Source organism: Delphinapterus leucas, chromosome 6 (assembly GCF_059928025.1).
Source record: "Delphinapterus leucas isolate spDelLeu-1000000601 "Yukka" chromosome 6, BTC_Dleu_Yukka2, whole genome shotgun sequence".
Lineage (NCBI taxonomy): Eukaryota > Metazoa > Chordata > Mammalia > Artiodactyla > Monodontidae > Delphinapterus > Delphinapterus leucas.
In genome coordinates, this window is record NC_143134.1 from 56,637,180 (window position 1) to 56,654,754 (window position 17,575).

The window sequence follows — 17,575 nt, forward strand, 5'->3', positions numbered from 1 at the left end:
AATGAATGACAAGTTCTTGGACAGGAAGGTGGTCCCACATTAAAACATTGCAGGGGACAAAGAAGCTCTGCTTCACAATGACAAGGTTTGTAAGGACTTTGGGGGCCTAAAAGGAGGTGAGGTGCACCAGGTCCAGATGCCTTACAGGTGATACGTATGTGTTCTTCTGCTATTCCAGCATTTCCGTTGATTTGCCTGAGGTCACATAGCTAGTTAGTGGCAGAGATGAGATTAATGGCAGAAGGGAAGAGGATTAACATGTGCTGATCCCCTGGTCTCTCCCAGGTACTGTGCATCCTGAGACTGCCTGAGAGTTACTATCCCCAGTTTACAGATGAACACCTCCCACATAGCCTACATATTTCACGTGGTTTTTTTGTTTGGTTGGGTTTTTTTGTGGTACGCGGGCCTCTCACTGTTGTGGCCTCTCCCATCGTGGAGCACAGGCTCCGGATGCGCAGGCCCAGCGGCCACGGCTCACGGGCCCAGCCGCTCCGCGGCATGTGGGATCTTCCCGGACCGGGACACGGACCCGTGTCCCCTGCATCGGCAGGCAGACTCTCAACCACTGCGCCACCAGGGAAGCCCTTTCACGTGTTTTATTAGTGGCTTTTGTTGAGGGTGACAGTTTCAATATTCTTGATGCACCCACCCAGCCTCATATCTCAGGCTCGGTGAATGTTTTTATGGATGTCTCTTCCCACTCCCAGCGCTTCGGGGTCTTCTTGGGGATTCGTAGCACGCACCGCACTCCATGAGCTTTGCCCCATTTGCTCATTCGTGTGGGCATCTGTGTGACTGAACAATGTGGAGGTAAAAGTGATTCTTTTTTTCTACAGATATAAATTGTAGAAACAGCAACAGCAACAAATATACTAGGAACCATTCTTTTTAAGTAGAAGTCCAAATCACTTGAAATCTTCACCTTCCCCCAGTTTGACCCTGGCCCAATATTTTAGCATAAATAAATTATATTTTTACAGAGATACCTAAGTACTGGCATTGCATTTTATCCAGCATCATGCCACACTGAAGGGACTCTCCAGTGGGAAGAGGTGGCATTCCTGAGTGCTGAACTGAGTGGTCCTTTTGAGGGGGTTAAAGAAGAATCAAACCCCACCGAGTTGAGAGCTAGGCAGGTGCAAGCGATCCTCTGAGCTTTGCTCCTTGTGAACTGGAGATGAGATGTTATTACCAATCAATAAAACTGAACTCAAGGATGGCCTATTTTCAGATGCCTCCTGGGTGTTCATTTTAATTCTCTGACAGCAGAGATTGCATTAAAGTGGGCTCACCTTCACACAGGAATCTTGCACAGTGCCCTTCACAGACAAGAATAAGAAATTGAGTTGCCTCCAAGAAATATTTTTCTGGCTGGAGAGGCAACTTCTGGACTAATAAATCCAACTCAAGCCCCTCCAATGGAAACCTGACACTTATTCTGGGGCAAACCATCCAGACGAGGCACAAGTGGAAATAGTATAAGATGCACGTGCAGGGCTTCCCTGGTGGCGCAGTGGTTGAGGGTCCGCCTGCCGATGCAGGGGACACGGGTTTGTGCCCTGGTCCGGGAAGATCCCACATGCCGCGGAGCGGCTGGGTCCGTGAGCCATGGTCGCTGAGCCTGCGCATCTGGACCTGTGCTCCGCAACAGGAGAGGCCACAACAGTGAGAGGCCCGCGTACCGCAAAAAAAAAAAAAAAAAAAAAACAGATGCACGTGCAAAGAAGCTGAACCAATTCTCATAATGCTAGGCCACAAATGGACAGGCTGCTGCCACTCCTCCCACTCACTAGATAAAGGAAAATAAAAATGAGTTGATTGCTCCAGAGACCTCCCAATAGGTGCTAACTGCCCCCTGGAACTGTTCTATCTGTAGGTGTTCTGATAGCCAGACCTCCAGATTCCAACCTTCAGTATTGATAATGAGTCCAAGAAGGTAGTTGTCCATTTGTCATATGTTGTCACGTACAGTAACATCTTACCTCTCTCTCTCTCTCTCTCTCTCTCTCTCTCTCTCTCTCTCTCACTCTCTCTCTCTCTCTCTCTCTCTCTCACTCTCTCATAAAGTTATCCCCAAAATTCTGTTGGATCACTGCAGAGTTTTATTTTTAGTTCTGCCCCACCTTCACAAAGATTCGAGGCTGCTTGCAAAAATACATCTGATGTAAAAAGATAAAATGACTAGTTTGAGAAAATTCAGCAAAGGATGGAAAGGAAAGGAAGAGAGTAAGAGTAGAGTAAGGTGAGTGCAGGTTCCAGTGCTGTGATTGCTGGACAGGGTTACAGATTTGGCTCTGAACTCCCTAGTGCCAAAAAATAAAGAGTATCATTTCCCTGGTGCACGGATTTCTCAGTTTCTCGGAGGAAGCCTGACTTTTCCCAGTGCTGAGATGTGAAAGATTTTTCTCCCTTGATTCCTCCTAAAGAGGACACTGGATCAGCCAGGATAAGGTTCTACTGTGAGCAACCAAAACCCCAAAATAACAACAGCTTAATTAAGATAGAATTTTATGTCTCTCCCAAGTCTTTTTAGGCAGCCCGGAGCTAGAATGGCTCTTGATGGGTGTCAGAGGTCAGATCCTTTTATACTATTTCTCCACCTCATGGTCTAAGATAGCTGTTCAAGCTCTGGCCAAAATGTCCCCATTCCTGGCAGCCAGAAGGAGGAAGGAGTGAGGAAGGATACACCTCCACCCTTTAAAGATACATCCCAGAAGTTGCAGAAAATACTTCCCATTCCATCTCATTGGCCAGAACTTCATCCCATGACCACACCTTGTTACAAGGAAGGCTAGAAATAGTCTTTATTCCAGACCCAGGTAAAAGTAGGCCTTCTGTCACCAAAGCACAAGGGCAGTATATTAGGTTGCTAGGGCTGCTATAACAAAATGCCACAGGCCGGGTGGCTTAAACCACCGAAATTTATTTCCTCTGAGGCCCCTCTCCTTGCAGATGGCTGCCTTCTTGCTGTGTCCTCCCACGGCCTTTCCTCCATGCATGCACATCTCTGGTGTCTCTCCATGAGTCCTAATATCCTATTCTTATGAGGACACCAGCCGTATTGGGTTAAGACCCGCCCTAATGTCCTCATTTTAACTTAATCACCTCTTTAAGGGCCCTATCTCCAGTCACAGCTAAGGTCCTGGGGGTTGGGTCTTCAAAATATGAGTTTGGGGAGACACAATTCAATCCATAACAGGCAGAATAGATACTAGAGAACACACAGAAGCTGTTGCCAGCATCCCCGTAACTAGATAAAGAATAAATTCTTTGGAGCCATTTGTTCTGTCTCTCCTTTGAAATCCAAGTCTCCTTCAAATCAAGAGTCCCAGAACTTAGTGCAATGCTTTCTACCTAAAAAGAACTCAGTGAATACTTGCAGGTGGTCACGGTCACCACCCAAGGAATCCCAGCTCGAGCAGAGAAGGGCAGCCAGGGTTCCTGATTCTCCACCACCTGCTCTTCCCACCATGCTGCACTGACTCCTTCAAGATCAGACAACCAGAATGTGGAAACTTACAGTCATATGTCTTAGGCTCAGATTTTCCATGTCAGAGATTACAAGGCCCTAAAGCAGTCATTGGTGCCCTGGTTTTACAAAATTCTAGGGATTGTGTGGAGACCCCAGTAGATCTCAAACTACCTTAAGCTATCACAAGACATTTGAATTTTTTCAGGATTGTTTTGCCTTGTTTTTTTTCTATAGACATGCTGCAGAAGCTTTAGGAGGTAAGGTTGGATTGTTGCAAGGTCAAAGCCAGGATGCCGCAACTCCAGGAAAAGCTGGAAAATCAGTGCCCAGCCTCTCCCGGGGCCGAGACAAATGAGCATGCCAGCAGCCCCAGCTTGGGCAAAGGCAAATCGAGCCCCCAGACTTGGAACAGAATTTTTTTCCTCTAACCAGCTTGCAAGCTGTTGCCCGCTGAACCAGAGTGAGATTGCACTCGGCAAAAAGACAAAGAGAATTTCCCCTAAAATATGCTGACAACCTTGCTCCCCAGGCACCTCTAGAATCCTCCGAAGGGTTCTGGGCTCCTGTACTTCTCTATAGCAAGATTTGTCCCCAAGAGGCCGTGAAGTCCCCACGGAGAGCACTGTGTGTACAGCCTGAGACCCAATCTCTTCTCCTCGTCCGTTTCTGCCCTAGCAACAGCAACCTCAAATGCAGCTTTTGGAAGCCGTACAATATAGCTAATTGTTTGCGTTGGACCAGTAGTATGTTTAGAGCTTATGCCTCTAAACAGACAATTATTTTCTGCTATATTCTAGGGGCACTGCCTGCCTGGTGACTTTGGCAGATTGAGAAAGGAGCTAATCCGTAGGTTATAAGCAGAAGGGTTATTGATGAAATGTCACCATCTGTTGGTGTCATTAAAATGATATGAGTCATAAAGAGTTGCTTTTTTCTCTGAAAAAAGTTTAGCTTAGAGTTTAGAGAGAAGTTGCTCGATTGCAGATGGCAGTAGGGGACCTGACTGGGGGGAGTGTCAACTCTGGAAGGTGGAGGAGCCTTGATGAACTCATCAGATCAGCTTGATGGGTCTTCAAGGAAGTGCTGGCATCCTCTTTCTGAATAAAACCACCTACCTTGCATGAGACAGGGTACTTATTAGGCATACTGCAAATTCTCAACTCTCCCATGGTCCTCCCTATTCCTGAGGCATCTACCAGGTGGGGAGGGGAAAGTCATTCATTTGGATTAAACAAGAAAGATCGTATCTGGGAGGGAACAGCTAAAATGCACCCGTCTCCTAATCTTCACTGGTCTGATTACACAGAGATTATTCATGTAGTCAACTGACAGCTTGGGACGCTGGTGAGCCCAGCAGGGAGTGATACTCTCTACATCCGCTACATCTTCTGGGAGGACAATGAGTTGGCTCAGAAGAGGAACCAGGGGCAGCACGCCCAAGCTTCTGTCAGGGATGTGAGCCCTTGGGATAAGTAAAGGAAGCAGTGGATGAACCCGCATGAACTACATAGCAAAGGAAACAGCTTTTGGTTTTGTTGACTTCCTGTTTTCACTTTCACTGATTTATTTTTTTTTTCCTCACAAACATTTTTTTTTATACAGCAGGTTCTTATTAGTTATCTATTTTATACATAGTAGTGTATACATGTCAATCCCAATCTCCCAATTCATCCCACCACCACCCCACCCCCGCTTTCCTCCCTTGGTGTGCATACATTTGTTCTCTACATCTGTGTCTCTATTTTTGCCTTGAAAACCGGTTCATCTGTACCATTTTTCTAGATTCCACATATATGCGTTAATATACGATATTTGTTTTTCTCTTTCTGACTTGCTTCATTCTGTATGACAGTCTCTAGGTCCATCCACATCTCTACAAATGACCCCATTTCGTTCCCTTTTATGGCTGAGTAATATTCCATTGTATATATGTACCACATCGTCTTTATCCATTCGTCTGTTGATGGACATTTAGGTTGCTTCCATGTCCTGGCTACTGTAAATAGTGCTGCAGTGAACATTGGGGTGCATGTGTCTTTTTGAATTATGGTTTTCTCAGGGTATATGCCCAGTAGTGGGATTGCTGGATCATATGGTAATTCTGTTTTTAGTTTTTTAAGGAACCTGCATACTGTTCTCCATAGTGGCTGTATCAATTTACATTCCCACCGACAGTGCAAGAGGGTTCCCTTTTCTCCACACCCTCTCCAGCATTTGTTGTTTGTAGATTTTCTGATGATGCCCATTCTGACTGGTGTGAGGTGGTATCTCACTGTAGTTTTGATTTGCGTTTCTCTAATAATTAGTGATGTTGAGCAGCTTTTCATGTGCTTCTTGGCCATCTGTGTGTCTTCTTTGGAGAAATGTCTGTTTAGGTCTCCTGCCCATTTTTTGATTGGGTGGTTTGTTTTTTTAATATTGAGCTGCGTGAGCTGTTTATATATTTTGGAGATTAATCTTTTGTCCATTGATTCATTTGCAAATATTTTCTCCCATTCTAGGTTTGTCTTTTCGTATTGTTTATAGTTTCCTTTGCTGTGCAAATGATTGTAAGTTTCATTATGTTCCATTTGTTTATTTTTGTTTTTATTTCCATTACTCTAGGAGGTGGGTCAAAAAAGATCTTGCTGTGATTTATGTCAAAGAGTGTTCTTCCTTTGTTTTCTCTAAGAGTTTTATAGTGTCCGGTCTTACATTTAGGTCTTTAATCCATTCTGAGTTTATTTTTGCATATGGTGTTAGGTAGTGTTCTAATTTCATTCTTTGACATGTAGCTGACCAGTTTTCCCAGCACCCCGTATTGAAGAGACTATCTTTTCTCCATTGTATATCCTTGCCTCCTTTGTAATAGATTAGTTGAACTTTATTGATTTCTGCCCTAATGTTTATTATTTCTTTTCTTCTGCTTACTTTGGATTTAATTTGCTCTTCTTTTTCTAGTTTCCTAAGGTGGAAATGTAGATTACTGATTTTAGATCTTCCTTCTTTTCCAACATATTGCATAGCAAAGAGATGGGGAGCATAAGAAGTATATTTAATAAGGATCCAGACAACCCGAATAAACCGCGCTGACTTCCTAATTCTGCCTTATTCCCTAATCCTCTTTATTTCCCTCATATTTGGTGTTTAAAATTCGTTCACCCACTGCCAAGGACATACATGAAAGAGAAAGAACCTTTTTCAGCATGGCTTAAGATTAGCTTTTTTAAATAATTTTTTTAAAATTTTAACTTCTGGAGAGAAAGTGGGGGTGATTGTGTAAACCACTACAAATCCTTTTGGCAGTACTAGGGTGTAAATTATAAATAATAAACATAACATGGGCTTTCCTGGTGGCGCAATGGTTGAGAGTCTGCCTGCCGATGCAAGGGACACGGGTTCATGCCCCGGTCCGGGAAGATCCCACATGCCACGGAGCGGCTGGCCCATGGCCACTGAGCCTGTGCTCCGCAATGGGAGAGGCCACAACAGTGAGAGGCCTGCGTACCGAAAAAAAAAAAAAAAAAAAAATGCAGCAAGTCGGGCCTCACACCCAGCCCTGCCTCTAGTCTTATCCTTTTCCTCTAAGACAACTTGCCCAAGCCTGGCCCACTTACCACCTCCCTAGGGAGAGAAGTGCTGGGGGGATTCAGTGCTGCTTGAAATAGCACAGCATGCTGGAAGCAAGAGCCATGGGTGGGGGGCAGGGGGGAGGGCAGGAGCTGTATGAAGCCTGTGTGGGTTATTTATATGGTCTCAAAAGGAAGCATCCATGGAAATGTTCCTATTGATATTTTTAGACCTGACGCTTGGTCCTGCTGCTGCACTTTCATTTTTAAACAAGCAGAGAAGGGAGTGATTGATGCTGTCTGCAGTGCTGTTTCGGAGGCTTGGAGGGCCCATCTGACAGGCTAATGGTCATCCTGCCAGGCCCTGATCCACCTTCTGTCCCTTCTAGCTCTGGGACCTCAGAAGCTGCTGACCTCAGCAGGCAGCGAATAATACGCTGGCCGCTTGCTGCCAGGTCAGAAACTCTGAAGTTTACCCCCTGGCTCTGCAGCCCTGTGTGCTCGACCCCCACAGGTTTAGCATCCTCTACTTCCATACTCTGTTTCTCTGTGAATGCATATATATGTTTGCATAATAAGCCTTTGGCCGGAAATAAAATGGTTTAGAATTTAACGAGGTGATTAAGCAGGTTAGAAACTCACAACCACACAATAATCCATGAACTTAACTATTCCAGGGTCACTGAAGGGAGTTGAGTATTGTTACTGACTGATTTCTGTGGTTACTTTCATTTGCCCACACCAAATCAGTGTTCTAAAAAAATGATTTTTAATTATTTTAATTTAAAAAAATGTATTCCCAAGGATTCTGAATCCTGTGGCTTTCTCCTCAAGAAGAGAGAAGAAAGTTGGCATTGGGGTCTTTTGCTCTGCAGGTATGGTTTCTCCTAAGTTCATGGATCAGAGTCCACTCCAGTTGAAGGATCAATTCAGGAAAGTGAGAAGCTGGAGAGTGTTCAGAGAAAGGAAAGAAAGTTCTTAAATTCTCATGGCTGAGCAATGTATTGTTTGTTCCTGGGATTCAGACTATGACAAGGTGGGGTTCTCTTACAAACCTAAAAATTACATGGATGAAGCAGCTGAGATGACCCAAGAAAACTCCTAATGAGATCCGGAACTTCTCTCCTTGCTTTGTGGCCTGCAGATGTTATTGTCTTTTTTGTTCATGTTCTCTCTCTCTCTCTTTCTACAACAGACCACAGAGACAGGTGAAGACGAGGAGGACCAGCCTCTCAGCCTGGCCTGGCCTTCCGATACCCACAAGCAAGTCACGTTCCTGGTTGTTTTCCCCATAGTGTTTCCTCTCTGGATTACCTTACCTGATGTTCGCAAACCTGTGAGTAAAGCATTTTTTTTTTTGAAATGAATTTCTTGTAAAAAGTGCAGCATATAGCAGTATGCATAGCCTGCTTCTACTTGTCTTAAAAGGAAAAGGGGGTGACGCATACACATGTATATTCCTATATCTGTGCCTGAAATTTCTCTGGACAAATACACGATAATAGTGATGGTTCTGGCTGTTGAAACTACGTAATGAACGACCCCAAAACTTAGTGGTATGAAATGACAACCATTTTATTCTGCTCGTGGATCCTGTGGATCAGTAATTCAAATGGACACGTTGGGGATGGCTGGTCTCTGCTCCACAGTGTTTGGGGCCTCAGCTGGGAAGACTCAAGTGGCTGGGGGCTGGAATCATCTGGAGATGTCCTGGCTCATGTTTCTGGCACCTGGGCAGAGATGATTCAAATTCTGGGCTCAGCTGGGATTGTCTACTGGAGAGCCTAACGTGGCCTCTCTACGTGACTAGGGTTTTCTCACAGTATGGAGGCATCAGGATAGTCAGATGTCTTACATAAGAGATCAGGACTCCAAGAGTGAGTGTTCTAGCAACACAAGGAGAAGCTACATTGTCTCTGATGGCCTAGTCTCAGCAGTCACAGAGTCACCTCCACTGAACCCTACTACTCAAAGCAGTCATAAGTCTGTCTTGATTAAAGGGGAGGAGATAAGAAGTCTCCCTAGAATATATCGGTGTCCTGTAGCATATGACACCCTTGATGGCAGCAGTTTCAGAGAACTTGTGACCGTGGTTTAAAACCACTACAGTGATTGTCTCTGCAAAGGGGAACTGAAGGTCTGAGGCAGAAGGGTGACTCACATTTTGTTGAATATTTGTGTACACGAATGATTCATTCGATTCAAAAAATAATTTCCAGAAATGCATTCGTCTGGTGTAAATGCCTGTATGTCTGATCTGCTCCCACCAGTATTATTATCCTTACCATAATCAATATTATTATCTGCCGCTATTATGTACTGGGTGCTGTGAACACAATACCATCTTATAATCAGCAAAGTACAGTCTGAATGTAGATCAAATCAAAAGAACATCCTTTCCCAGTAGTGTCAAACTGGGTTCCTGGGCCACTGTCCCAAAGGGTGAAAGAACTAATGAGAGATAAGGAGAAACAGCTCTACTTTTTATTATGGCCCTATACACACACGTACTCATTCAACAAAAGTGTGTACCTACTATGTATCATGCTCTATCCTTGGTATACTCCATAAATTCTATTGTAAATCTCAGAAAACATCTAGTATGGGCATATGTGTGTATATATATATATATATATATATATATATGCCTGCACTATATATATATATATATATATATATATATATATATATATATACACACATATAATTGGCATAAGTAGAAAGAAACTTAGGCAAAAAGAGTTAACTAGCTCAAGCCTGGTCACTTCCTAGGTCATAGAGCTGAGATTCAGACCCAGGCCCGTGTGACCACACAGCTTGGGCTCTTCCTCATTCTTTTTTTTTTTTTTTTTTTGGTGGTACGCGGGCCTCTCACTGCTGTGGCCTCTCCCATTGTGGAGCACAGGCTCCGGACGCGGAGGCTCAGTGGCCATGGCTCACGGGCCCAGCCACTCTGCGGCATGTGGGATCTTCCCGGACCGGGGCACGAACCCGTGTCCCTTGCATCGGCAGGCGGACTCTCAACCACTGCGCCACCAGGGAAGCCCCTCTTCCTCATATTTCTTGACGCCAGAAGGTAGAAATCTGAAAACATTATTTCTAAAAGCATTTGGAATAGAATACTGTGGTAACATCCAGCATAATGTAGCATCCCTCTTCGAGAGCCCTGTGATGATCACACCTTCCTCCCTTGAAAAAGACTGGAGAAAAATCCTGTCTCGTTACCCTGACCTAGAAATAATCCAACCTGATAGAGAGCCTTGTCTTGTCAAGTACAGGCCAGGAATGACCCCTCATTTAAGGACTCCTGACATTAGACGATTCCTAGGAAAGGGTGAATGTAGCAGGTGTGGCTCACTTAAGGTGCTATCTAGGTTTCTTTGTTCAAGATGCTGTTACAGAGCATCTGCTGTATGCAAAGGCCTGGCTTCCTGGAAACCTGCAGCCAAATAGCTGGAATGCGTTCAGTTTCTTCCTGGCTCCCATCACATTGACATTTCTGAGATGTGCGTGCTCACATGCACTCACTCACTCATTCTCTCTGTCTCTCTCTCTGTGTCGCCATTGCTCTGCTGTTTAGTCCAATGCTTTTGCTTAGCTCAGGGAGGAAAATGAGGGAGACAGACAGGGTTTTCTAAATCCCCACAGCAGGCCTAGAGTGATATGGCCCAGAGTAGAGGGGCCTGGTTCACTGATAAGACTGACTGATGTTATCAAATAGATAACTAACAAGGACCTGCTGTAGAGCACAGGGAACTATACTCAATATCTTGTAATAACCTATAAGGGAAGAGAATCTGAAGAAGAATACATATAATATATATTGGTTTGGCCAAAAATTTCGTTCGGTTAGTGAATACATTGTTCAATAAAATTCTTGGTGAAAATGAAAAATGTCTTTTATTTTCACTTAAAGCTGAACGAACTTTTTGACTAACCCAATATATAACTGAATTGCTGTACTGTACACCTGAAACTAACACAATATTATAAATCAACTATACCTCAATTTTAAAATTTTAATAATAATTTTAAAAATAAATTTTTAGGGCTTCCCTGGTGGCGCAGTGGTTGAGAGTCCGCCTGCCGATGCAGGGGACACGGGTTCGTGCCCCGGTCCGGGAAGATCCCACATGCCGCGGAGCGGCTGGGCCCGTGAGCCATGGCCGCTGAGCCTCCGCGTCCAGAGCCTGTGCTCTGCAACGGGAGAGGCCACAGCAGTGAGAGGCCTGCGTACCGCCAAAAAAATAAATAAATAAAAAATAAATTTTTTAACAAATGAGTGATTGATGTCAGCACACAACTGCTGAAGCCATCAGGAAGATGTGCAGGAATGGGAGGAAGCTGCCTATGACTCAAGGCCCTAGAATCTCAGGGTTGCATGGGACTCTTAGAGCAAAGGCTGGCAAAGTGTTCGTCCCCTCCGTGATCTGATCTGATAGGTCAAGGAAACTGTTAGGGAAGATCAGAGTTCTCAACCTGTAACTCCTAGATAGCAAACAGGATTCCACCATGGCTGTAGTTACCTGGATCAAAACAGAGGCTGATACTCTTATCCTGAGGGGTTCAAAGCAAGCAAATACAGCTGAACATGATGTCCCCCCTGTAGTACTGCTGACTGGTCATTCGCTGAGCAGCATCCCGTGGGAGCCAGCCCCTGCAGCGTGCGCTGGGGTAGCCAATGGGGCTTTTCCTCACTGCACCCCCAAGGGCCATCCCTGGATGGACTGGATTTTTTTCTGTTTCTTTCTGAGTATACCATGTGCTGTTCCAAGCAGAAATGAGACTCCTAGGTAGAACACTGGGTGTTTCTAGATTTCCTCGGCAAATATTTATTGAGCACCTATTATATGCCAGGCATCAGGCTTATGCCCTAAAAGAGATATAAAGACACATCAGTCACAATTCCCATTTTTAAGATGCTCTAAACTCAGTAGAGGAAACAAAGCATGACCACATAGAACTACAGGGCAAGATTGCACAGCTGTACTAGTGAGAGCAGCTAGACTCGAACCCAAGTCTCCTGACTCTGGAGCGTTCTCATGCTACCATTTACTATAGTGGCTTTTCCCACACGATTCATGAGCTGTGCAATCATGGGAAAGTCACTTCTCAACTCTGGACCCCATATTTCCTCCTCTGTGAAATACAGGAGTGGAGGAAGCTCTCTAGATTCCCTGCCAGCGGTGACATTCTGTGATTCAGGAAAGCATAAAGAGATAACTATCAGTACAATATTGCTAATTTAAGGTGACCATATATCCCCGTTTGCCTGAGATAGTCCGAGTTTACTCTCAAAACATGCTGGTTTGAGTTATATGGTCATTCTTTGCGTACATGAAATGCTGAACGAAAGCATGCCGATTGATACAAAGGCCAGTAAGTGGCTTCTTACTCATGCTCAGCTCAGGAGAGTTTCATTAGGTTTGATCTTGTGTCAGTTAGCTCTTGCTGTGTAACAAACCACTCCAAAACTTAGTGGCTTAAAACAACAAGCATTTTTTTGGCCCATAATTCTATGAGTTGGTGATTTAGGTGGGGCTCAGCCTGACAGTTCTGCTACTTATACGGCTGAGGGCTGGTTGGTGTAGGCGTGTGTCAGCTGGAACACCTTGTCTCTGTTCCACTGGTCTTGTATCCTTAAGCAGGCTAGCCTGGGCTTATTCACATGATGGAGTAGTGAATGTAGTGAAAATGAAAGAGTAGTGAAAATGAAAGCCACAAAGATCTAGTTCAGAATCTGCACACTGTCATTTCCACCACATTCTATTAGTCAATGCAAGGCATAAGGCCAGCCTAGATTCAGAGGCTTGGGAAATAGACCTCATCTCTTCATGGGAGGAATTGCAAAGTGATGCGGTCATTTTTGCAGTCTGCCATTGTCCTCATGTCCTGCCACAAGGGCCTCTTGAAAAATTACCTAGGGAGAGGAGAGACAGAAGAGAAAACTATCAATTAATAGACACTTGCTACTCCTCAGAGCCTGGCAGCTCTGCCTCCGGAGTAGTTTTTGAATTACCCATGGAGATGAGCATCCCAAACCTTGACAATAATTACAATGAAAACACGATTTTTTTTTAACATCTTTATTGGGGTATAATTGCTTTACAATGGTGTGTTAGTTTCTGCTTTATAACAAAGTGAATCAGTTATACATATACATATGTTCCCATATCTCTTCCCTCTTGCATCTCCCTCCCTCCCACCCTGCCTATCCCACCCCTCCAGGCGGTCACAAAGCACCAAGCTGATATCCCTGTGCTATGTGGCTGCTTCCCACTAGCTATCTACCTTACGTTTGTTAGTGTATATATGTCCATGCCTCTCTCTCGCTTTGTCACAGCTCACCCTTCCCCCTCCCCATATCCTCAAGTCCATTCTCCAGTAGGTCTGTGTCTTTATTCCTGTCTTACCCCTAGGTTCTTCATGACATTTTCTTTTTCTCAAATTCCATATATATGTGTTAGCATACGGTATTTGTCTTTCTCTTTCTGACTTACTTCACTCTGTATGACAGACTCTAGGTCTATCCACCTCATTACAAATAGCTCAATTTCATTTAATTTTATGGCTAAGTAATATTCCATTGTATATATGTGCCACACCTTCTTTATCCATTCATCCGATGATGGGCACTTAGGTTGTTTCCATCTCCGGGCTATTGTAAATAGAGCTGCAATGAACATTTTGGTACATGACTCTTTGAATTTTGGTTTGCTTAGGGTATATGCCCAGTAGTGGGATTGCTGGGTCATATGGTAGTTTGTAGTTTTTTAAGGAACCTCCATACTGTTCTCCATAGTGGCTGAACCAATTCACATTCCCACCAGCAGTGTAAGAGTGTTCCCTTTTCTCTACACCCTCTCCAGCATTTATTGTTTCTAGATTGTTTGATAATGGCCATTTTGACTGGTGTGAGATGATATCTCATTGTAGTTTTGATTTGCATTTCTCTAATGATCAATGACGTTGAGCATTCTTTCATGTGCTTGTTGGCAGTCTGTATATCTTCTTTGGAGAAATGTCTATTTAGGTCTTCTGCCCATTTTTGGATTGGGTTGTTTGTTTTTTTGTTATTGAGCTGCTTGTAAATTTTGGAAACTAATCCTTTGTCAGTTGCTTCATTTGCAACTATTTTCTCCCATTCTGAGGGTTGTCTTTTGGTCTTGTTTATGGTTTCCTTTGCTGTGCAAAAGCTTTGAAGTTTCATTAGGTCCCATTTGTTTATTTTTGTTTTTATTTCCCTTTCTCTAGGAGGTGGGTCAAAAAGGATCTTGCTGTGATTTATGTCATAGAGTGTTCTGCCTATGTTTTCCTCTAAGAGTTTGATAGTGTCTGGCCTTACATTTAGGTCTTTAATCCATTTTGAGCTTATTTTTGTGTATGGTGTTAGGGAGTGATCTAATGTCATACTTTTACATGTACCTGTCCAGTTTTCCCAGCACCACTTATTGAAGAGGCTGTCCTTTCTCCACTGTACATTCCTGCCTCCTTTATCAAAGATAAGGTGACGATATGTGCAGGGGTTTATCTCTGGGCTTTCTATCCTGTTCCATTGATCTATATTTCTGTTTTTGTGCCAGTACCATACTGTCTTGATTACTGTAGCTATGTAGTATAGTCTGAAGTCAGGGAGCCTGATTCCTCCAGCTCCGTTTTACGTTCTCAAGATTGCTTTGGCTATTCGGGGTCTTTTGTGTTTCCATAAAAATTGTGAAATTTTTTGTTCTAGTTCTGTGAAAAATGCCAGTGGTAGTTTGATAGGGATTGCATTGAATCTGTAGATTGCTTTGGGTAGTAGAGTCATTTTCACAATGTTGATTCTTCTAATCCAAGAACATGGTATATCTCTCCATCTATTTGTATCATCTTTAATTTCTTTCATCAGTGTCTTATAATTTTCTGCATACAGGTCTTTTGTCTCCTTAGGTAGGTTTATTCCTAGATATTTTATTCTTTTTGTTGCAATGGTAAATGGGAGTGTTTTCTTTGATTTCACTTTCAGAGTTTTCATCATTAGTGTATAGGAATGCAAGAGATTTCTGTGCATTAATTTTGTATCCTGCAACTTTACCAAATTCATTGATTAGCTCTAGTAGTTTTCTGGTAGCATCTTTAGGATTCTCTATGTATAGTATCATGTCATCTGCAAACAGTGACAGCTTTACTTCTTCTTTTCCGATTTGGATTCCTTTTATTACCTTTTCTTCTCTGATTGCTGTGGCTAAAATTTCCAAAACTATATTGAATAAGAGTGGTGAGAGTGGGCAACCTTGTCTTGTTCCTGATCTTAGCGGAAATGCTTTCAGTTTTTCACCATCCAGGATGATATTGGCTGTGGGTTTGTCATATATGGCCTTTATTATGTTGAGGAAAGTTCCCTCTATGCCTACTTTCTGCAGGGTTTTTATCATAAATGGGTGTTGAATTTTCTCAAAAGCTTTCTCTGCATCTATTGAGATGATCATATGGTTTTTCTCCTTCAATTTGTTAATATGGTTTATCACATTGATAGATTTGCGTATATTGAAGAATCCTTGCATTCCTGGAATAAACCCCACTTGATCATGGTGTGTGATCCTTTTAATGTGCTGTTGGATTCTGTTTGCTAGTATTTTGTTGAGGATTTTTGCATCTATGTTCATCAGTGATATTGGCCTGTAGTTTTCTTTCTCTGTGACATCCTTGTCTGGTTTTGGTATCAAGGTGATGGTGGCCTCGTAGAATGAATTTGGGAGTGTTCCTCCCTCTGCTATATTTTGGAAGAGTTTGAGAAGGATAGGTGTTAGCTCTTCTCTAAATGTTTGATAGAATTTGCCTTGTGAAGTCATCTGGTCCTGGGCTTTTGTTTGTTGGAAGATTTTTAATCACAGTTTCAATTTCAGTGCTTGTGACTGGTTTGTTCATATTTTCTATTTCTTCCTGATTCAGTCTTGGCAGGTTGTGCATTTCTAAGGATTGTCCATTTCTTCCAGTTTGTCCATTTTATTGGCATAAAGTTGCTTGTAGTAATCTCTCATGAGCTTTTGTATTTCTGCAGTGTCAGTTGTTACTTCTCCTTTTTCATTTCTAATTCTATTGATTTGAGTCTTCTCCCTTTTTTTCTTGATGAGTCTGGCTAATGGTTTATCTATTTTGTTTATCTTCTCAAAGAATCAGCTTGTAGTTTTATTGATCTTTGCTATTGTTTCCTTCATTTCTTTTTCATTTATTTCTGATCTGATTTTTATGATTTCTTTCCTTCTGCTAACTTTGGGGTTTTTTCTTCTTCTTTCTCTAATTGCTTTAGGTGCAAGGTTAGGTTGTTTATTCGAGAGGTTTCCTGTTTCTTAAGGTGGGCTTGTGTTGCTATAAACTTCCCTCTTAGAACTGCTTTTGCTGCATCCCATAGGTTTTGCGTCGTTGTGTCTCCATTGTCATTTGTTTCTAGGTATTTTTTTATTTCCTCTTTGATTTCTTCAGTGATCACTTCTTTATTAAGTAGTGTATTGTTTAGCCTCCATGTGTTTGTATTTTTTACAGATCTTTTCCTGTAATTGATATCTAGTCTCATGGCGTTGTGGTTGGAAAAGATACTTGATACAATTTCAATTTTCTTAAATTTACCAAGGCTTGATTTGTGACCCAAGATATGATCTATCCTGGAGAATATTCCATGAGCACTTGAGAAAAATGTGTATTCTGTTGTTTTTGGATGGAGTGGCCTATAAATATCAATTAAGTCCATCTTGTTTAATGTATCATTTAAAGCTTGTGTTTCCTTATTTATTTTCATTTTGGATGATCTGTCCATTGGTGAAAGTGGGGTGTTAAAGTCCCCTACTATGAATGTGTTACTGTCGATTTCCCCTTTTATGGCTGTTAGTATTTGCCTTATGTATTGAGGTGCTCCTATGTTGGGTGCATAAATATTTACAATTGTTATATCTTCTTGGATTGATCCCTTGATCATTATGTAGTGTCCTTCTTTGTCTCTTCTAATAGTCTTTATTTTAAAGTCTAGTTTCTCTGATATGAGAATTGCTACTCCAGTTTTCTTTTGGTTTCCATTTGCATGGAATATCTTTTTCCATCCCCTTACTTTCAGTCTGTATGTGTCTCTATGTCTGAAGCGGGTCTCTTGTAGACAGGAAATATATGGGTCTTGTTTTTGTATCCATTCAGCCAATCTGTGTCTTTTGGTGGGAGCATTTAGTCCATTTACATTTAAGGTAACTATCGATATGTATGTTCCTATTCCCGTTTTCTAAATTGTTTTGGGTTCGTTATTATAGGTCTTTTCCTTCTCTTGTGTTTCTTGCCTAGAGAAGTTCCTTTAGCATTTATTGTAAAGCTGGTTTGATGGTGCTGAATTCTCTCAGCTTTTGCTTGTCTGTAAAGGTTTTAATTTCTCCATCAAATCTGAATGAGATCCTTGCTGGGTAGAGTAATCTTGGTTGCAGGTTTTTCTCCTTCATCACTTTCATTATGTCCTGCCACTCCCTTCTGGCTTGCAGAGTTTCTGCTGAGAGATCAGCTGTAAACCTTATGGGGATTCCATTGTGTGTTATTG

General features: G+C 42.6%; 1 protein-coding gene across 4 annotated transcripts in view; it reads left to right on the top strand.

Annotated features, from left to right (window-relative positions):
- Positions 1–17,575, top strand: part of SLC24A2 (solute carrier family 24 member 2) — a 240,965-nt gene that overhangs the window by 205,298 nt on the left and 18,092 nt on the right. For 2 of the 4 annotated variants that reach the window (XM_022573801.2, XM_089913183.1), the window contains one exon: positions 8,219–8,359. In XM_022573801.2, coding sequence (XP_022429509.1) covers positions 8,219–8,359 — 141 coding nt within the window. The remainder of the gene's footprint in view (positions 1–8,218; positions 8,360–17,575) is intronic. The other 2 variants (XM_089913181.1, XM_089913182.1) reach the window with 1 other exon arrangement.